We start from the raw sequence: 20,300 nt of genomic DNA, 5'->3' as shown, positions 1-20,300 counted from the left end.
GCCTGCCTGCCTGCCTGCACAGAATGCATGATATTATTACCCCGCCTCTCCCTTTTCCTGCGGATGACAAGGTCGTCTCCTGTCCCATTGGATGCTCACTGCGTTCGATTTTCCAGTTCGAATAATCGTCGCATATCCAAGGTATTAATGGATAATTACCCTGAATCCCACAACGATAACGAAAGCTGTCGGCCCTCTTCCGGCATGCATCCTAGCCTGTCGTCGCAGCTGGCTTTTGCCCATAAACAACCGTTCTACGGCACGAACCAGGTTAGTTGGACATGAACGCCCTAGATACCAAAGGGGACAATGTCACTTACGTCATGTAGAAGGGGTAATTCGACTTTTTTCTCGACTCCTGCCGCATCTTGGCTATGAAGACGGTAGCCTCGGTCCTCCCCCAACCCAGGATCTGCGTCAAGAGAAACGTCCCAAAGCCATCAAGGCTCTGGTCGAGCGCCAGTTGCGCCAGGTAGCCGGCGTGCTGGAGCCTCTGGTCCTTTGGCCAACCGTGGAGCGGCACCTTGACCTTCTTCTCGACGATGCCTACAAACCCCGCTTCTTCCATGAGTTCTTTCATTTTGTGGCCATGGCTGATGGTGAATGTGCGACCCATCTTCTCGCCTCCCTGGTAGAAGAGGTCGGCCCATTGGTTAAAGATATGGTCCTCAGGGATGTCGACATGGTCCGACTCGATTTTCACGTCCATTTCCAGGCTCTGTAACCAGCCACCCGGTGCGATATGCCGGAACGCCTTTTTGTAGAGGGCGCCATAGTCGGGGATGCTGCCGTACATGGCGCGGATGTGCACAAAATTGAAGTAGTTCTCCGGCCATGTCCACTCGAGGAGGCAATCGTCGATGGAAAATTTGACGTTTGGCGGCACCCAGGTGGGCTGGATGGGGCTGATGTCGGTACCAATGACCTCGGCGTTCGGAAACTGGTCCCCAAAGTCGATGGCCCATATCCCCGTGCCGGTTCCGAGGTCCAAGACCCTATGTACGTTGTCGCCAATTGGCGCAAGGAATAGCTTGTTATCTAGCACCATCAACAGCACGTTGTGGATGATGTCGAGGCCTTCGTTTTGTTGGTCGTCGTTTGGCGCCCAGTAGTCATTTCCCGCCTTGGACTGCTGGTATGTGCGCCCATTCAATCTGCGGTAGTCGAAAATGCTGTCGGTCAGTGATGTGGTCGACGACGCGATGCTTCCCGAGTCGACCGCCGAGTCGGCATCGTCATCTTCTCTGATATCCGGGCTGGCCTCGGGCGACGACCGGTGTTGCGGCGGCTCTCTAGGTGAGCTGCCAGTGGGAGAAGACATGTGGTGGGACTTGTGCGTCGGCGTGCGGTCAGGTGGGAACGGGGTGTGGGAAACGGGACTGACTGCCAAGTCGGGTGCCAAGCTATGGCGCCGGGCGTTGCGGGATTTTCTAGTGGAACCGTTCCGTGGTTGCCCACGTGAGGTGAGGGGTTCCAGATTCCAGATCAGATTTAGCGTCAGGGTGGCGACAAACGTCATGCATGTCATATAAATCGATACGTCTTATTATGAAACCCAAGGATACCAAAATCCATTCCCGTTTCCATGTTTGCTCCGGGCTATCGAAGACCACCGGGATTGCAACTTTGACTATCCGGGTACAATGCCACGATTATTTTTCTGCTGCCCCTCAAACTGGGAACCAATGAATTGGAGATCCCTGTCAGCCTCTTGCTGATTTGCGATGTGAAAGACACCCCATCCTTGCGAGCGGTGGTTTGTGGTAGACGATGATTGACCTCCCCGCCCCGCTGAGCCTATGTTCGACCCAGAGGTCGCTGCGCCCGTAGCCACACTGGCAGAAAAACTGCAAACCCTCCAGGTCAGATTCGGGATGCAACGTGTCCAATGCACAAAATTACCTTGGGTGCGTCCGGGCTTCGTGCAGACCCGGCACTCGGGCTGAGTTGTTGGAGCCGCTGTTCATGGTGTTTCTCGATGCGCTGAATTATATGATTCTGAGACGAGATGTTGGTACTATTACACTGCCTCACTTATGTGTGGAAAACCGAGTCTATTTAATAATACGCAAGTCGTATGGATCTCTCGACAGCGCGCATAGGGTAGAAGAGTAAGTGTCTAGTTAAAGTCCTGTTACCTCCTCCCAGGTTGTGCACGTACGGGCGCCATTGGTATCGTGGTCCAGAACCACCAGCTTGGAGTCTGCCAGTCTCGCCCTCACCGCGCCCAAGTGCGCACACGTGAGGCACAGGTTTGGTTCACTGAACGGCTAGGTAGGCCAGAATACAAGTCACTCTCGAGTCACTGGCATGCATAATTGGTTTCGAAGATGCATGCAGCTACTCAGCCTGATCTTGTATGATATTCCAGGACGAGTCTAGCGTGCACGTGTGTGCTCACACACATCGCGTAGCCAGTCGAGACCCGGCCAACTGCGCCCTCCTTGGATGTTCGGCCTCATGAACGTGGCTTGCCCCTCTCTCTTCGTCCTTTTTCCTCTTTCCGAGATAACTATTATTCTTTCTTGGCACCGAAATCTTTCTGCTGCTGCGATACCTTATGACTACTGTTTGACGTCCCCCATCAAGACCCTGATTGAGACTTGAGTACTTCCCGCCACTCTTCGTCTCGAGCACCACAAGCGAATTGGATCTCTCCGCCTCCCGGACGGTTCACCATGACGAGCACGTCTTCAAATATTCAGCCATCCGAGGCTGACGCTTCCTCACATGACATGCTACCCCCAGCAGTCAAAAACCTAATAGAGCCATCTGCCAATCGTCGTATCTTCTCACTTGAAGAATGGAACCGTATGCCTATGGCGCTTGAAGAATTTTTAACCCTTTACGCAGCGCCTGAAGAATTTTTACCCCGTTTGGCCCCGGAGCCCAAGTCTATCGAATGGTCGACCTCGAGTATCAACTCGACCCAGAGCAACTCGACCCAAAGTATCGATTCTGGCTATTGCTCTTTGCCGTCCCCTCTCCCACTCGAAGCCAACTTTCAGACCCTGGATGACTCGTGGCGCCTTCCACCTTGCAGCCCACTCACGTCACATTTGTCAAGCACATGCCAGGCGCCTCTTTCTTGCCCGCGCGAGGGTTGCAAGTATTTCAGCAGCAGCCAGACTTACGAGATAGCTCGACCATTCGAAAAAGAGATGGGAGTGTTTGCAAGCATATCCGACTACAACAAGCACATGCGAGAAGCCCACAGCTCGCCACCTTTTCCATGTAAATCTGTGGGATGCGATAGGGTCGGAACAAGAGGCTACCTCAGAGGCCGCGACCTCGCCAGGCACCAAAGATTGAAGCATCCAAATCCAGACATGAAAGAATTATCCTCTAAGAAAAGAAGATTGGACGCTAGCTTTTGGGACCCTCTCTTTGCGTACCCATCACAACTTCAAGAACCGGAAATCGTTTTCACCATGGAAGCACCTGGCGAAAATCTCGAAGCGACTGAGGGGGAAATGGCGGGATGGTGCGAAAAGCATGTTGGGAACGCTCCCGTTCCGACTCGGAAGGAGAGTTCAAAGCCCGGGACCACATCTGAGGCTCCCAAGTCTGGCGGACTCCGGGGCATCAGCGTACAACAAGACAGCGGAGAGGGCTGCGGCTCAGCGAGTCATATTCTCGAGACACGTCGAGATACCGCCTCTATTGACAATAATACACCTACGTCAACCCTCACGGCTCAGCCTTCAAGTAGTGATACTGAGAGAGGGGACACTCCAGATACAAACAGCGACACCACGTTAGGCACCCCCTCGACACAATCATCTCGAAGCCCTTCGCCGTGGCAAAACACGGTCAACTCTCTTCCTGGCGAGGAGAGAAGAATCAACAATCACCTTTCCCGCTCCTTAGCATGGCTGTTAGAGAGTGCTCGAAGTCCCGAGAACGATGATGAAGGCTTACCGCAACTTGATGCCGCCGCATCCGTTGAAAGTCACTCTCCAGATAGCTCCAGTATCAATTCGCTACGGAGCAGGTTCAACTCTAGGGGGGACTCAGAAGAGATCTCTTCCAACACTGGCTCGACTAACCGAGGCCCGCCCCAGTGCCCACCGTCGAGAACTCAAGGAACGACGTCAGGTTCAAGCCTAGAGCAATTGCGAAGATCTCGGGACTCCTTAGAAGGGGAGGGAGGCGACGGCAGCGGCTCTCCCCCGCCCTTCAAGCAACCAAAAACGATGTATCACGCGCCATTTAAACTTCTGAAGCGCTTTCGTTACGCTTGTCCCTATAACAAATGGGACCCCCGTGGGTGCCCCCTCTGCTGCATGCCGAGCAACAAGAATCCGGACGGAGGTGCAGAGACTTTCTCAAGGGTCAAGTAAGTTCGGCCGCTTAGTTACTGTCCAACGATCAAGAGCTTACGAAATATACCTCTGTCCACAGATCACACGTCTTCCGAAACCACGACCCAACTGTACGATGTCAAAGGTGCTGGGGAACATTCCCCAGCAAGACGGAGACATTGGCCGAGCACTGCGGGAGAAACAACTGCATGGTCAAGGCCTCGCCGACCAAGTACTGGATGACTGAAGAGCAGCGACATCAGGTGCGCGGTCAACGATTTGTAGGTTCCGGCGAAGAAAACTGGTACCATTTGTTCCGCCTTCTCCTGCCAGATGCAATGCTCCAGGACCAGCTTGGAAACTACACCGTGTCCCCATGTAAGTTCTGAGTGGGACTGGAACTTGAGCCAGAAAATGGAGGCATGACTGACGAGATACTACAGATTACGTTCCGCTCGATGAATGCCTCACCCCATCGAATTCTTCAGGGCCAACATCACAGGAGACGGGGAGAGACACCCAAGAGCTACTCGTGCCTACACAAAATTTTCAGGTCTTACACAGCTCCTTGTATGTCCAACCCACATGCTTCGCTAGCATTGCAAGTGTTTGCATTGAGTTCTTGGAGCTAACAGTGACCCATCCTAGAAGCGACACTCCGCCTTTGAATCCGCCGTCCTCTGAGCTGCTGATGGCCTCGCTGGATCTCTGGCCTGCCAATACGCCCTCTTTCGTGTCGGACCCGCAAATCGACCTCACAGAGCAGGCGAACTCGACGCTGGGTAACTCCAACGGTATCGCGACACACCCTTCGGCATCTCAGCAGAGTGAGTCTTACCAGATCCATCAGGGATCCCAAGTAGGCCTATGGCAGGAAGGTACAGGAAGTGTAAACACCTCTCACGACGGCGAGAACTTGGATGACAACGAAAACCACTCGACGATGCAAGGCGCTGCGGGGCCCCAGCCTTCCTTCGCCAGGTCTTCAAGCTTAGAAAACGAGCGCCTGCGGCGGAGTATCCGGCATTTAAGAGAGCAGAACACACAGCTGTCCCAGGAGAGAGACGCAGCACGAAGACAGTTGGATGCGGTAAGGACCCGCATCAACTCTCTGGATCAGCTGCTCGAGGACGTCATGTATCGTGAGGGGATTGCGCCTGAGGTGTTTTGTGATCTTTTAAGTTCTAGCATGGCACTGGCAAACCTGAGGGGTGAACTGATGTAGGTTGCTAGGAGGATTATTAAGCCGAGTTGAGTTCAGACTTGGAACTCGGGAGGTTCATCATCACTCAACTTTGTTATTTACCGTTCTAGCCCAAGTTATTGGGAGATCGCCTGCCTCTAGGGGGTTGTCGCCGCGCATTGTACCGTACCTGCAATTCTCCTGCGATTACTTCTACAGGGCTATATAGGCAATGCCGAATCTACTGTGTGTTAAAATATACTAGGACGTCGTTTGATCTCGCATGCTTAGTAGTCAATGCACCTCCAACCCGGGTTTTAAATGTGAGCATGACAGATTAAAACACAACTTGGAAAGGAGTGGCCGTATGGCCCTACCAGGTACCATTTAAAACCCCACGGTAGAAGAGAAATGACCAAGAATATCCGTCAATAAAATGGCTCATATGCATATGAATGCGAAGGATCGCGACAAAAAAACACCAGCATTTTGGCACTCTCTGCAGACTAAGACAATAGCGTGCCCATCGCAAACACCACATGAGTAGGATCCTGGGACAGCACATACCGTGCAGCGCGTGCAAACATGACACCAGGGATCACTCGGGTCGAATTCGGTCGGGTTGCTCTCCAAGACAAGGTCGTGTGTTGGGATTCTTATGCCATGTTGCACGACATATTCGAGCAGGATGAGGACAAGCTCTCTTTTCCCGCTCTTGGACGCCCACCAAACCAAGCTTATGGCCGAACCAGTCCTTGTGTTGCAGGCAAGATGGGTCAGCGAAAAGCAAAGTCTCCACGACCTGCGTATGTCCGTTCCTCGCTGCTGCAAAGATAGGCAAAGCCCCAAAGCAGTCTTGGACGTTCCCGGTAAGGTTGCCAAAGAGAGGCCCAACAAATGGCTCCTCTTCCTCAACTTCACTGGCCCTCCGAGTGTCGCGAGAAAGAAGTGCTGACACGACAAGGTCATGTCCGCGCATGGCGGCATGAAAAAGTGCTGTCCGGCCATTGTTATCCTCCAGATCAATGTCGAAGCCAGGGTAGTTGAGAAACAACCGGAGCAAGTCGAGGCGACCGTTTTGTGCCGCTATATACCGTTGTTCCGGCATCGTCCACAACCATGGGGTTAGCCCCATTACCGACGAGCGCTTTGACAATTTCTTCATGTCCGCATTCGACCAGCGTATCCCAGCCGCCGTGTCCATCCGGCCGGGTCATCCCGGTTGGTGTCGGCAGCACCATACTGGAGCAGGAGCCTAACCACCTCAACATGGCCGGCTTCTATGGCGCACTCCTGTACTAGCTGTGAAGCACCGCTCTGGGGTCTTTGCTCTAGTAGCATCTTCACGACCTCAACGTGCCCGTTGCACGAGCTCGCTCCAGTGGCCTCCATTTCCTGCAAGAGTCATCCGGATATGCGGCCCCCTTCTCCAGGAGCATCCTGACCACCGCGACGCATCCCTTATCCGCCGCCATGGCCAGTGGCATCTAACCATGTACTGTCGCGGCTATGTCGCCTCCATGTTCAAGAAGCAACTCTAGGACCTCCTCGTGCCTGGAATCTGCAGCGCAATGCACCGGTGCCCATTGGTCGGGATTCACGGCTGTGTGGCTCGCCCCATGCTCGAGAAGGAGCTTTACCACATTGAAAAATCCCTCACTTGCCGCCCTGCACAACGGCGACCACCCGTCTTCATCTTGAGACTTGACATTAGCCCCGTCCGTAGCAAGCAGTAAGCCAACGAGAACCGCATGGCCATGCGTTACAGCCATCGAAAGCAAGCGTGGATCATCGTGAATGTCGGCTCCCACGTCTATCGCTCGCTGAACTGTCTCCACCCGTCCATGTCTTCCAGAGGGCCGAATTGTCGGACTGATTTCGATTGTGACGATAGAGATGCGCGATGAGAAGACGATAAAGTCGATGGTTCACGCTGAGGAATGCGCCAATGTCCCTTTCCGACTCCAGATTCCCGGCTATCTCCTCGAGTATTTCGTTGGTAGGCTTAACAGTGGCATCTCGGAGGTGTCTGTTCCACTTGTTTTCGAAAGAAGCGGTGGGGGAATTTGAAAGTGGCGCCGGAGGCTAATTAAGTGAACGAAATGGATGCATCCCGTCAGGGGTAGCACGGATAAAATATCGACCGCACCACCCGGACGGCCAATTACCTTCACCTGATAAATAGGTCTCTTGTTTGGAGATGCCACGGAGAGCGAATACTACGAAGAAGACTGCAGGTTGTTGTTCTAAACTAACTCGAGAACGAATATTTCTGTCAGGTATCTCTCCCAAAGTCGGCGTTTCCCAGTTCCCCCCCTTAAAACACCATACCTTTGACTTGGGGAATCTTGGTGAGGTCGATGTTCCTAATCAAGAGGATCCAAATGATCGACAGAGCCATGATACCGGTTCCAGCAGCCAGCATTCTCTCCTGCGCATAACCGTACGCCTGTTGAATTGCCAGTCTCTCGGGGCTTCCAACAGCATAGGTCAGCTGCGTGTCCAGACTGTTGTAAATGTCTTGTATGTCGGGCAGGGCCGACGCCGGGAGATACCGCTCAAGGGCTTTCTCGAAGGTGTTTGTCCAGATTGCACCAGAGATGCTATTCCCCACAGCACCGCCGATGTTGCCCATGACATACAGCAAGGCAAGTACGGCAGCGACATGCTGATGGTCGACGGCGGCCAAAATGGCGATCTGCTCGCAGATGATGAAGATGCTTCCGCCGACGGAGATGAAGACCTGGCACATGACAATGTAGCCGATGTATCCGTTGGGGCGGCGGAAGTGGATCATCAAGCCTTGTGCGAGGATGTAGAGCGGAACGGCAAAGTACAAGAGCCACTTGAATCGGCCGGTCTTGCGGATCAAGAAGCCGACAAACAACAGAATCACACCAGAGACCACGTCAAATGTGCTGCCGACGTATCCAGCCTGAGCCAGGGTCAAGTTGTTGACCACTTGTAAGAAGGACGTGAAGTAGCTGTTCCAGCAGTAATACGAGACCTGGTACGTTACGTCCAGTAGGCATGCGCCGATGACGGTCCGATTTGCCAGGAGCTGAATGTTGAGGAAAGGCGCTCGGGCTAGGTATGTCTCGTGGAGGCCAAAGATGACGAGCAAGACGAACCCGACCACAATCATGGCAATGATGTAACCCGACGCCCAGCCATTTGGGGCGGTATCAGCGAGGGTAAACGGTAGCAAAAACACCGTGAGGCCGGCGGCGAACAAGACGACTCCAAGTGCTATTCAAAGATGAATGAATTAGTAATTTTTTCCCAATGTCTGGTTCTTGGGAAACCTGTGTTCATTACTCACCGTCGAACTCCAGGGTGTAATGCCAGATATTCTGCAATAATGACCGGCCGCTCCTTTCCCTGAACACGAGGCCTTGTTTCTCGGCCTTTCGAAGGTTGACTTTCAACAGCACAAATAAGGGGGCAGCCACGAAAGGCAAGATGATGGCAAAACAGCCAAAACCCCATCGCCAGCTGATGTGGTAGTAGAAAGCCTCCGAAGCTTTGGAACCAGCGAATGCCGTGATCATGTATGGAGATGATGTGAAGGCATACGCCAAACCTCGGTTCTTCAACTTGGACACATCGGCCGTGATCACATCCACGCTGTATGTCATGCCTCCGAATCCGATTGAGTAAAACACCTAGTACCCCGGCTGTTAGCACTTTTTCAGAATCCTCCCACGGCTTGTTTCCGCCGCCACGGCATGATCGTCTGTCATACCTGTGCGACACAGAAGGTGGAAAGACCATTGCATGTGGCCATAAGAATCAAGCCCAGATTAGCGAAGGCAACCATGACGAGGAAGCCTTCAGCTCGACCCCAGAGGTCCATCATCTTCGCTAACGGGATGTACACTGCAGCCGACATGGCATTTGAGACAATGTAAATGACGGTCAATAGCGAGTGAGATTCGAAGTCGCTGGTGGCAAAAGGGACCAAGTTGTAGAGAATCGAGGCCTGGAATGCGTTGACGAAATAAAGCAGGAACATACTGTCGAGGAAACGTAGTGTTAGCTGGATACACGTACAGGTCAGTTGGCATCGAGGGGGTTAAAACAGAACATACAGGATGAAGACGGCGATCAGCGAGTTCTTCGACCAGGTCAGAGTCACGGCCTCAACATTCTGAACACCTCGTTGCGCATCTTGGCTAGGAAGTTCTAGTGGTGGCTTCTCGTTGCTCTGGTCTGCAGCGGCATCGTCGGGACTGCCGATGGCAGGATCCTTCTTGTCTCCCTCTACCGTAGTCATGGCGACCGGCGTGACTTCGTCGTGGGTCGTCGTTCGACCGAAGCCAAATCGGGGCTTGGAAAATGCTGCCATTGTTGTTGTTGAACTCAAAAGGAGAAAACGAAAGGTGCAAAGGAGCTCGCAAGTATAGGGAGCGAGAGGGGGATCCTTGTCCTTATGAGCAAGAACCCATGTCCTGCTAGCTCCTGCAGCCCACCACTAGCACCTGCATATTCACACATGGGAAGGGAAGGCTTGAAAGTAGGCTGATTCCAAGTAAAGCTAGACCCATCGAAGGACAGAAAAACTTCACGATAGACCCGGATATGGTTGATTCAACACAGAAAATGTGGGTTGGTTAGCAGATTTAGTTTTTCGTCAAGACGACCATGTGGAGAAAGGGAGAGAGCGAAGTGGATTGAAAAAAATGATATGTATGATGACCAGGCGCATCTGATAAGATTAGATAACGCACACCATGCCACTATCGCCCGAGATCGGCTGCCTCTCTCCTGCCTGTTGCGGAACCCGCGGCACGCCTTTAACGTAGTAGTAGGAAGTGCCAAGTTGTGGAACCAGGGGCTTGGCGAGACCTCACACTTTGATTTGCTGATGAACGGACAATAGACGTGAAGTTTTTTAAGGTCTAACCTGATTGATAAGATACGATCAATCCACATCGGCTAGTGTACATGATTAGCTCCCTCATGCCAAGGTACGCATGTAGACCCTCGGATGTTACCCGACAGGCTTAATCCGAGGCCGAGGAAGAAGCCGCGTTAGCCATCCGTATTCCGTACGTGGGAAGAGGTTGATGGTCTGGATGATAAATAATCCCGGCCGTCATGGTATTGTACTGTACCAAAGCCATGCCTCTGAAACCGTGAACACTGACGAAGATGCAGACGTACTGCATCATTAGTATATTTCGGTGCCACTTTCCTGGAATTTGAAAACTCCGATGATGAGGCTCCTAAGATCCGAGGCACCGCAGGAGACGAGAGCTCCTAAGGTTGGGTGGGTTCCTATGTCTTTGGGCCCCGAAGATGTTTGAGACTGGTACCTTGAGGTTATGTCAGGGGGTTCTATTGTGCTTAGCTGCCCTGCATGTGAGGCCACCATCTTGACTCAATCGCCACATGGGCGTGCAACAAAGACAAGGCCATATCCACTTGGCCTTGCAAGGTTGAAAATAGCTAAAAATTGGCTGTCATGGGGGCTGACGGGCGCGAATGCCGGACGTCTGTCGAGAATTTTACGGCACGCGCTTGCAGCAACAACCGGCAAGATGCACAGATGAAATCAATATTCTTGGCTTCAAGCACCGTTGCAACTTGCCGGGCCGGGCCGGGCCGTTGAAATTTCGCAACAGAAACTCGACATCTTCGAGACCCAACGGATGCCCAGATAATCTGTAATTCCTGCGGACATAGTATTGTGTGTATTGTATTGTACATACATAAACACATAAACACGATCCTGGTCCAGGTCTGGTGGGTCGCCCAGTCTTGACGATCCGCTATTTCTTGGCAATGTGTTATCCGATCATCTGATAATGGGAGGATCGACAGTGATATTGAAGTTTTAGGGAATCATACCCGAGAGACCCTGGGAATAACGCGAGACTTTCGATTGGATTCGCCCCCTACAGGTTCCACCCTCAAGTTGGGGGTCATGCCTCGCCCCTTGGCACCAAGATTTGTGTTCAAACACGGCAGCATGAAGTTTTTACAGCCTGCCGGTACCGGGGGTTTTGTTCTCTTGTTCCTCGGCGGCTTCTCTTCTCGCACCTCAGCCGTCATATAATATATGACCGTGTCGCCTACCGTGTCGCCTGAAACTGGTTCCTGGACACCAACGGTCAGCCATCTATCCGCATCACCATGTCCAACATCAATGCCATGGCGCTGGAGCCTACGGCTGAGGTCCCGGCTACCGAGACATATGACATGGAGAAGCACCCCTCGGGTATCCAGGATGATGCCCGTGAGATCACCAGCGACACCAAGGTCGACGAGTCCGACGCAAACTCGGCACACAAGCAAGATGGTGTCAAGCGGGTCGAGGCCATCACCACAGTTTGGTCCAAGGACATGCTCATCGCCATGTTTGTCCTGTAAGCCGCCCGCAGCACGCACTCAACTCACTACCCTCGTGCCCTCTTCCCCCATCGTGGAATCCCAACGCTGGTAATAATGCGATATCATTGTAGACTCTACCTCGTCACCTTCGTCGACCAGATGCTCCAGTCGGTTCAAGGCACGCTCGCACCGTACATCACCTCGGCATTCAACGAGCACGGCCTGTTGGCCACGACCAGCATCGTCGCAAACATTCTCGGCGGCGTGTCCGGACTCACCATTGCCAAGATGATCGACATCTGGGGCCGCTGCGAGGGTTTCCTGTTCATGGTGCTGCTCATCGCCATCGGCATCATCATGAAGGCGGCCTGCAAGTCCGTTGAGATGTACGCCGCGGCGCATACCCTCTACTGGGTCGGCCATCTGGGCGTGCAATATGTCATCACCATTATCCTCGCCGATATAACCACGCTCAAGAACCGGATAATCCTGTTCGGCCTCAACGCGACTCCTCTGATTGCCACCACCTTTGCCGGCCCCAGGATTGCCGAGCTCTTCTTCGACAATGTCAACTTCCGCTGGGCCTTTGGAGCGTTCTTGATCATCCTCGTCGCCTTCTGCATCCCCGTGGCCGTTGTTTTCATCCTCAGCAAGCGCAAGGCTGTCAAGCAGGGCATCTACCCCGCCAGGGTCAAGACTCGGAATGCTTGGGAGTCTGTCAAGTATTACTTTGTTCAGTTTGATGGTTAGTCTGCGAATCTCGGTTCATACTACTGTAGTACTTATGCGCTAATCCATCTTCGATCCCAACAGTCATCGGCATGTGCCTCACCACCTTCGGATGGTCCTTACTGCTTCTACCATTTAGCTTGGTATTTTACGCCCCCAACGGGTGGAAGACGGGATACATCATCGCCATGATTGTACTTGGCGTCGTGTTCCTGGCTGCCTTTGCAGTTTGGGAGAAATACTACTCACCCTTCCCGTACATCCCCTTCAAGTTTCTCAAGGACCGGACTATCTTGGGGGCCTGTCTGATTTATGGCATTATGTTTATGTCCATCTTGTGAGTGTGCTTGCTGTGCGCCTCCGACTTGCGCGTGCCCATGACATAATTACTGATTAAGGTTTAATCTTGCAGCTGCTGGGATACGTACTACTCGTCTTATCTCCAGGTCGTGCACGAGGAGAGCATCACCACCTCTGGTTACATTCTGAACTCTTTCTCCCTCATGTCAGCCTTCATCGGCCCCTTCGTTGGCCTGTAAGTCCCCCGCCACCACCTGCTGCACTGCTTCTCGACTTCTCAGCTGACCCCCATGGTGCCAGCGCCACCCGTTATCTCGGCACGTTCAAGTGGCCCTCGATCGCCGTCATCCCGTTCGCCGTCCTCGGCACGGCTCTGCTGATCCACTTCCGAACTCCCGATTCCCACGTCGGCTACCTCGTCATGTGTCAGCTCTTCAACGGCATCTACAGTGGTGTCTGGTCTCTCACCGCGCAACTCGCCATCATGGCTTCGGTCACTCACCAGGAGATCGCCGTCGCCCTCGCACTTTTCGGCCTCTTCGGCTCCATCGGTGCCGCCATCGGCATGGCCGTTGCGGGCGCCCTGTGGACAAATATCTTCCCCGTCCAGCTGTACAACAGGCTGCCCGAGGATAGCAAGAATCTCACGGCGCTGATCTACGGAGACATCGAGATGCAGAAAGGATACCCAATGGGAAGTCCCATTCGCGACGCCATTATTGGGGCGTACGCTGACGTGCAGCGGAAGATGGTCATTACCGGCGTGGCCTTCATCCCTCTTTGCGTGGTTTGTTTGTTCATGTGGAGGAACATCAACGTCAAGAAGCTGGAGGAGACGAAGGGAAGGCAGACCAAGGGCAACGTGTTCTAGATGTCATTTTCGAGTAACGCTTCTGGCCATACGAGGCCCTGGATGGTTGCATAGACGTATTAAATTCCATTACACCATCGATGTCTTGGACCCTGTGACTGTTATCTCCACCAGTTGAGCTCCCAAGTAGTCCCATCACAGCAACAGAGGGCTCTCTGTTGGCACTGGGGATTGATTGAGTGGAGAGACGTGGATCCTGATATTGTCTTGGCGCCGATATCCGCAGTTGTAAGTCGTCCAGATTCACCCCTCATGATATATAGTTACCTCCATCGATCCATTCTTCTCCACATTGGTCACTGCACTATCTAATTTAATCCCCGCCCTGGATGTTGATCACACTTTCAGCACTACACGTCCTCGCTGTTGGCTCCGAAACCCCCGCGACCAAGTTGACGCCTCACTAGAAACGTGACGGTGAATGAATGGATGAATGCAATTGGCAAGCCGTGAGGCCTCGAGTTTCTGGAGATAGGTAGGAAGTGTTCCAATCTACGGGTATCAACAAAAGATATATCTATCCTCAGGGCTTCTGCATCCTGCGTCTGCGGGAAGGGCGTTGTAGGTCGGCTGGCTGATCGGGATCAAAGCCGACCAAGCAGTTGACCGTCTCGGCACCCTCTCCGGCGTCATTAATCTCACTCCCAGTCGGGTCTCTCCACTGCCCTATCAACTTGATGTAACCGTCCAGTGCGTCGGTCATGGTGCGCCCCATTTGCAGTGCCTCGGCTGCCCGCGAGTGCGAGTAATAGGTCAGGAACTTCTGGGCCGCCTCCCGCTCGGAACGCTCAATCAGCAACTGGGCGCTCTTCTCGACCCACTCCCCGACTTGGGTGCGCGAGTGGTTCTCGAAGCCCGTGAGTATATCAGTGACAATGGGAAGATATGTGTCGGGGGCGGAGCACATATAGTACAGGACCCGTTTGAAGATGCGGCCGGCAAAGATAGACGCTTCCTGGTATTGATAGTCAGGGCTCAGAAAGCTGCTCGATGCCCCCGTTGTCAGGTAGCGGCGCTCTCCGAACTCGGGCGGAACGGACTGGACACCAAGCCACCACGGCACAAACGGCGCGGCAACCGAGCCGGTCGGGGCGATCCAGATGCGGAGCATGTCGCGGTCGACTCCCGGACGGAGACTGACCACCTGGCCATAGCCGGCCTCGTCATCGGCGATTCGGTGGTCGCGAACCCGCTCCATCAGATCCTCCTCCGTGACGGGTACCATGGCGAGGGTGGCGTTCTCCAGCGCAGCCTGCGACATGTACTTGTATCCGCCGTCGCGGGCCTTGTATCTCGGATCCTGGGGCCCGTACACATTGAAGATGTTGAAGGCCTTGCCGCAGTCGGGGCTCCACCATCCTTGGTTGACGGCGAACGACACGATGTTATCCGAACCCATGAAGTCTGGATTGCCGGTGAAGTTGACGGGGAAGGTCTCGATGTAGCCCGGATATAAGACCTTCACCTCGTTCGGCCCCAGCCGTTGCGCAGCCCACAAGCCTGCGCCACCGGCCATCTCCCATACCATCCAGCCCTCGTCCTTGTCGGCGATGAGGTGGGAGTTGCCGCCGTATGTCGACTCGCCGTACTTGGCGATCATATCCCCAATGATCTCGACACCCTCCCGCGCCGTGCTCGCCCTCTCCAGCACCACTCGTGCCAGGTCGCTGTACTGCAGGCCGTGTTGTGGATTCGGCGTCATGTCGATCAACTCCTGGCGGTTATCGGCCCAGACGTCGCGGACGGCCACGCCCTTCTCGTTCAGGCCGCCGTTGGTCAGCGGGGCGGGGAAGCCCTCGTAGTCGGAATACTCCATGCTGAGGTAGCGGAAGGTGTGGTTGACCTGCGGGATCTGCATCAGCTCCCCGGGCATGTCTGCGTCCTCGGTGACGCCGACGGTGATGGTGGCGTTGGCGGCATGGTCGCGGGCCGGGAAGAGCTGCAGCCAGTGGCTGGATACCTCCTCTCCAGTGCCGCCGACCATGACGCTGCCGTCGGCTGTAAGGTTCTTGCCCACGTAGAAGGCGTAGCTTGCAGTTGCGGGTGCGGCAAGCAGAAGCGTTGCCGCGAGAGCAGCCATAGGACTGTGAATCATGATTGCGTGGGTCAGATACTCAGTCTGGGAATGGGGCTCGGGCGGGAAAGAGCAATTAATCAATTAAGCTCGCAGTCCCATTTTGAACACTGGACATGTTAATTATTACTTATACTTTGCGATTCGTCGAGGACTTTGTGAGCTAGCCGTCGCTCGCAATTTCCGTCTGTTCCACAACATCGCATCCCACGGGTAGGAAACCACGCCTTGGTAATCACCTCTTCTTAGTGGCAGGTTGGTGGATCTATTATTCCTAGAGTCAAGGGCAGCAGGTAGGTGCAGCACCGACAATTACGTAGCCATCCCAAAACACCTATCAGAACGTTAACTACTGCCTCCCCTACGCTCCACATCACGTCAATACAAACGATGCCTGTCCCCAACTTTCGGCCAATTCCCCGAACATCTATGCCGGCGTAATAGAGGAGTTTGGACTGTCTGGTTAGCTCGGTAGAATATGAAGCCGCTCGTGGAATATTTTCGACCTTCCGTTACGGGATACCATCGCCACTGAGGAAAAGCGCGTTTTTGTAAGAATGAAGGGAACGCGGGATGTGATTTCTATGAAGAGAACGCGGGATGTGATTTCTATGAAGAGAACGCGGGATGTGATTTCTAGATGGCTGGATGACGATCGAACCTAGCCGGATTATAATGGAAGCTTGGTTCACCATACTCATGCTGTGGGACTCATATAGGGGGTGCCAAAAGGGCATAAACATTAAACGTCAATACTCCAAACCCTCCATCTCCACGGTTAGCACGGAAGAAAGACTTCCGGATTCTTAGGTCTTGATCAGCCTGGTGGTGTGCTCTAAGAATAACCTTGCCAGTCGGCCCCCCGTATTCCATGTTTTCGACCATCTCCGCGAACAGGCACTTAAGTCAGGCATCAAAATCCATCAGTATGTACAGAACCTCCGATACGGGTGACAATATAATATTGAGACTGTCGAAAAAGATATACATATAGCCCTCAGTTCCTGCAATTATCTTAGACCCCCTAATGGCAAGGGCGTCGATCATATCGGCGCCGGCGGCAAGAATGGTAGTGGTGGACGCGAGTTCTTCGCCGAGGGCAAGTCTCTGGCCGTACCCGGAGACTACGTTGTAATTAGAGCACCGAGTAAATTTGCTTAATAGGTGCGAGACCAAAGAAGAGCATCATTGTGGGCCAAATAATAACAGCACGTGGATCTCACCGATAGTCTCCGCCCTGGGTCCCCTAGCCGGTACATCTCTCTGATCCGTGTGCACGGCGCTTTCCAACGCTAGGCGAAGATATTGATGTAGCCCTCCTGAGTCGACACGGTACGGTGTCGGGATAGGTTGAGAGAGAACCACGAAAGATTTCCAGACTCCCACCCACTGCGTGAAGAACGAGTTCTCAGTGGGTGGCTAACTTGGCCACCGCGAGCGTCGTAGGGCAGACGGTCCCACGGCAGGCCGAAAGAGGTGCGGTTGCCTCCAGTGAGAAGGTTGTCGGTGTTCTGAGTAGGTTGACAACCTAGCTCGGAGAAACTACCAAACGTCTCAATAATCGACAACTCGACAACCCACGGCCCAGAAACGGCGAGCTTCTCACGGTGGCTCTGTTTCTTTGACAGCAGGCAACGGTCGTCCCTACAGCAACGCCGATAGAAACCACCGCAGCATTGGCCCTGGAAATCAGCTTGCCAGAATGGTCTTCCTCACTTAGTCCAAAGGTGGCTGCTGCCTATCGATCTCCGGGTCACCCGGTGGCACGACCCTGGGGAGCGCGGACCACGTCGACGCCGTCGCTTCGATCGCGGCTAGGAACGAGACGACCTTTTCAGATTCATCACTCTGTACTGTTGGGATGGTGATAGAAGAGAACGAGGATCGTCACTCTTCGATGAACTTGGACATGGTGGTTCTCCTTTTGCTAAAAACGAGCTGCCCCTGATCTACAAGCTAGTCGAAGGTTCCCCTGACGCCAAGAAGTTCCCCTAATGCCAAGAACAGGCTTGCGAGGTGCCCCTGGTTCAAAGTGGGCCTGTGCATGGTGATCACGTGAGCCCCCTTCTTTTTCTTTTTTTTTTTTTTTTTTTTTTTCGCTGCCTGGACAGAGCAACAGATCATTAGCAAATAGCACCACGCCAGGCTGATCAGTCGGCCAATGTGGCCACTTGCTTTGTTCACGTTGCTGCGTTGCTAGTATTGTCTGTTTCAACATCTAGCATTGGGAGCTTCAGAGTAGCGAAACTATGAGAATGCACTTATGGATGTTCGTGATGGTGCTGGTGGCCACTGCAAATGGGCAATACATGCCGCCCCATCATGCTGGAGATTTTAAACCTGCTGGATTGCCAGACGTAAGAACCAGATGATCCCAGGCATCAAGAAGGAGGACATGAGCGAGAGTGAGACAGCGGTCACTGCATCTTCTTTATCAGGGTTAGGGTTACAGTAACGTTTCTCCCTCATCTCTGGCCATGCCGCTATGGGTCGGTATGCCAACGCAGCATTAGGGGGCTCGAGCTATTCTCAGCGAATATCCAGGGCGCGTTGGGCTGGGATTAAAATTTTGATGAGATTGTTCGGCACGAATTACGTTAATAAAATACAGTTATGTCCAATAGAGAATGAAAAGAGTCAGGATCCCGGTGGGGCCGAGATAATTCATGTCCACGGTCTTGCTTGGCCGCCTCTTGGCCTTCTTGGCTGGGTTGTTTTTTTTGCTCGAATTTCAAGCCACCCACGCCGTGGGGATTGCTGTATAAAGGCCAGGTAGTTTCATATTTTTCTCTGCCTCCCTCGTACAGGCCATCACGGAATTCAGACTCCTTCGTCGCCATCCCCTTATGCGACTCATTGCTGCCATTGAGGTCATCAACTCTATGGAATTCAGATCCAGTCATCTCACGATTCCTCGCCAAGCAACTCTCCCTCCAGAAATAGGGAACCACGACTCCCGCTGAAGGACAAAAGAAGCTCAGGCACACCGAGCTAAGAAACAATGCACGTGTATATAGAAGGGGCGTGCCCCTGGTTGGACGAGCACATCAAGTCGTTTATTCGAAACCACGTTTCAGAGGCCAACTTCATCGACGACTTTGACAAGTTCCCGACGGACGCACCGACCATTTTCCAGTTCTGCAACGGCTGGGAACTGAATCGCAATTTTGCCGTCCTCAATGGCGCAGACACGGCACTCATCAACGCCTACCCCAACAGCGATGCCCTGGCCCGGAAGGACTATCTCGCCAGGGTCGTGGAATTGTGGACGGCGAAAAGGCCGGACAGCATCCTAAAGAGACACTCCCCGCTCACGGTGCGGCTGTCTCTCGACTACGCCGAGTATGTTGATGACGCCCTGATGGCTGCAGATGATCTCACGCTGTTATACTCACTGGAGGAGAACGCGGAAAAGGCAGCGTCTGAACGTGAGTGGTGGATCCTCAAACCTGCGCTGGTTGATTGTGGCGCCGGCATTCGAATTTTCAGCACCATGGAAGAGCTTGCCAGCCATCTCGAGCTTGTTGAGTATGACGTCGATGACGAGGATGAGGAGGAGCTCTCCGAGGAAGGGCAGGGATGGGACGGAAAACCCGGTGATACGAACGGGTTCTCTCCGACCTTGTCGCTCCCTGGTCTGGACTCTCTAGATGGACTGATTGGTGCCACTGGGGCCATGACACTCAATGGGAGTTTCGGGAAGAAAGCCAAGAAGCCGCAGTACGTGTTCAAGGAGAACGGACGCATACCTTCAGCTCAGATGCGCGAATTCGTCGCGCAGAGGTACATTGTCTCTATTCCGCTGCTGGAGAAGAGAAAGTGGCACGTCCGGGCCTATGTCCTTTCTGTCGGGCGTCTCAAGGTCCACGTCTTCCGGGAGATGCTCGCGCTCCTGGCCGTGGAGGATTACGAGCCGCCCTGGGATAACCCTAGCCTCAGGTCATCCCTGACCAACACGGCACTACAGGACGAAGACGAGTTCGTGAGCAAGGAATCGATGCGAGACTTTTGGGCGACCCCTGACGATTTGCTACCCGGAGACTGGAAGAATCGCATTTTCGATCAGATCTGCGGCATCTCGGCCGAGCTGTTCCGCGCAGCTGCCCATACAATGGCCGACAAATTCACGACCATGGACAAATGCTTCGAGTTGTTTGCTTTGGATTTCCTCATCGACACAAATGGGTCGGCGTGGCTCTTGGAAGTGAACGAGACACCGGCTTTCTACGAGCACGGGGTAGCAGGTCCGGTAGCGCTGCGCCTTATGGAATCGGTCATTTGTGTTGCTATGGAGCACATGGGCAAAGCTCAGGTCGGTGATGCTCGGAATGCAGTTGCCAGACGCAGAATGGTGGAAGTGCTGGACGAGACCGAGAAACTCGCGAAGAGCAACATCACGGAGATCTTGCCCGAAAGCTAGGCGTTGTGAATAGCTTAGGTAGATGTTAATTACCCCGCAAGGCCACGTACACTGCAGGTTTCTGGGTGACTGCGGTGGCCGCT

The 20,300-nt window shown here is 53.6% G+C and overlaps 7 protein-coding genes across 7 annotated transcripts; 3 read left to right on the top strand and 4 right to left on the bottom strand.

Moving 5' to 3' along the window:
- Window positions 1-211: 211 nt before the first annotated feature.
- On the bottom strand, window positions 212-1,967 carry QBC33DRAFT_579290 (S-adenosyl-L-methionine-dependent methyltransferase; the record flags this gene model as incomplete). Its single annotated transcript, XM_060431125.1, has 3 exons — window positions 212-254; window positions 321-1,244; window positions 1,903-1,967. 3 exons carry the CDS (start codon window positions 1,965-1,967, stop codon window positions 212-214), a joined length of 1,032 nt encoding a protein of 343 aa, XP_060282221.1.
- A 2,319-nt stretch (window positions 1,968-4,286) lies between these two features.
- QBC33DRAFT_589993 (uncharacterized protein) lies at window positions 4,287-5,613 on the top strand (the record flags this gene model as incomplete). Its single annotated transcript, XM_060431601.1, has 4 exons — window positions 4,287-4,339; window positions 4,405-4,682; window positions 4,748-4,874; window positions 4,953-5,613. 4 exons carry the CDS (start codon window positions 4,287-4,289, stop codon window positions 5,527-5,529), a joined length of 1,035 nt encoding a protein of 344 aa, XP_060282220.1. The 3' UTR covers window positions 5,530-5,613.
- Window positions 5,614-5,956: 343 nt separating this feature from the next.
- QBC33DRAFT_123444 (uncharacterized protein) lies at window positions 5,957-6,832 on the bottom strand. The gene has a single exon (XM_060422002.1). The coding sequence runs from the start codon at window positions 6,689-6,691 to the stop codon at window positions 6,086-6,088; it is 606 nt and encodes a 201-aa protein (XP_060282219.1). The 5' UTR covers window positions 6,692-6,832; the 3' UTR covers window positions 5,957-6,085.
- An 848-nt stretch (window positions 6,833-7,680) lies between these two features.
- Window positions 7,681-10,131, bottom strand: QBC33DRAFT_543149 (major facilitator superfamily domain-containing protein). The gene is made up of 4 exons (XM_060428342.1): window positions 9,579-10,131; window positions 9,233-9,503; window positions 8,810-9,152; window positions 7,681-8,736 (listed from the first exon to the last, which is right to left on the bottom strand). The coding sequence occupies exons 1-4, from the start codon at window positions 9,833-9,835 to the stop codon at window positions 7,805-7,807; spliced, it is 1,803 nt and encodes a 600-aa protein (XP_060282218.1). The 5' UTR covers window positions 9,836-10,131; the 3' UTR covers window positions 7,681-7,804.
- A 1,345-nt stretch (window positions 10,132-11,476) lies between these two features.
- QBC33DRAFT_494631 (putative siderophore iron transporter mirb protein) lies at window positions 11,477-13,796 on the top strand. Its single transcript, XM_060425529.1, has 5 exons — window positions 11,477-11,858; window positions 11,955-12,568; window positions 12,637-12,889; window positions 12,965-13,087; window positions 13,153-13,796. Exons 1-5 carry the CDS (start codon window positions 11,626-11,628, stop codon window positions 13,721-13,723), a joined length of 1,794 nt encoding a protein of 597 aa, XP_060282217.1. The 5' UTR covers window positions 11,477-11,625; the 3' UTR covers window positions 13,724-13,796.
- A 450-nt stretch (window positions 13,797-14,246) lies between these two features.
- Window positions 14,247-15,901, bottom strand: QBC33DRAFT_589991 (peptidase family C69-domain-containing protein; the record flags this gene model as incomplete). Its single annotated transcript, XM_060431600.1, has 1 exon — window positions 14,247-15,901. The coding sequence occupies exon 1, from the start codon at window positions 15,816-15,818 to the stop codon at window positions 14,247-14,249; it is 1,572 nt and encodes a 523-aa protein (XP_060282216.1). The 5' UTR covers window positions 15,819-15,901.
- Window positions 15,902-18,634: 2,733 nt separating this feature from the next.
- Window positions 18,635-20,217, top strand: QBC33DRAFT_589989 (TTL domain-containing protein; the record flags this gene model as incomplete). Its single annotated transcript, XM_060431599.1, has 1 exon — window positions 18,635-20,217. Exon 1 carries the CDS (start codon window positions 18,799-18,801, stop codon window positions 20,215-20,217), a length of 1,419 nt encoding a protein of 472 aa, XP_060282215.1. The 5' UTR covers window positions 18,635-18,798.
- Window positions 20,218-20,300: the final 83 nt, after the last annotated feature.

The sequence above is a fragment of the Phialemonium atrogriseum genome (genome assembly GCF_030411735.1).
Source record: "Phialemonium atrogriseum strain 8032-3 unplaced genomic scaffold QBC33scaffold_17, whole genome shotgun sequence".
NCBI lineage: Eukaryota > Fungi > Ascomycota > Sordariomycetes > Cephalothecales > Cephalothecaceae > Phialemonium > Phialemonium atrogriseum.
Note: the sequence above shows the minus strand (reverse complement) of the source record. Positions and strands in the feature narration are given on the sequence as shown.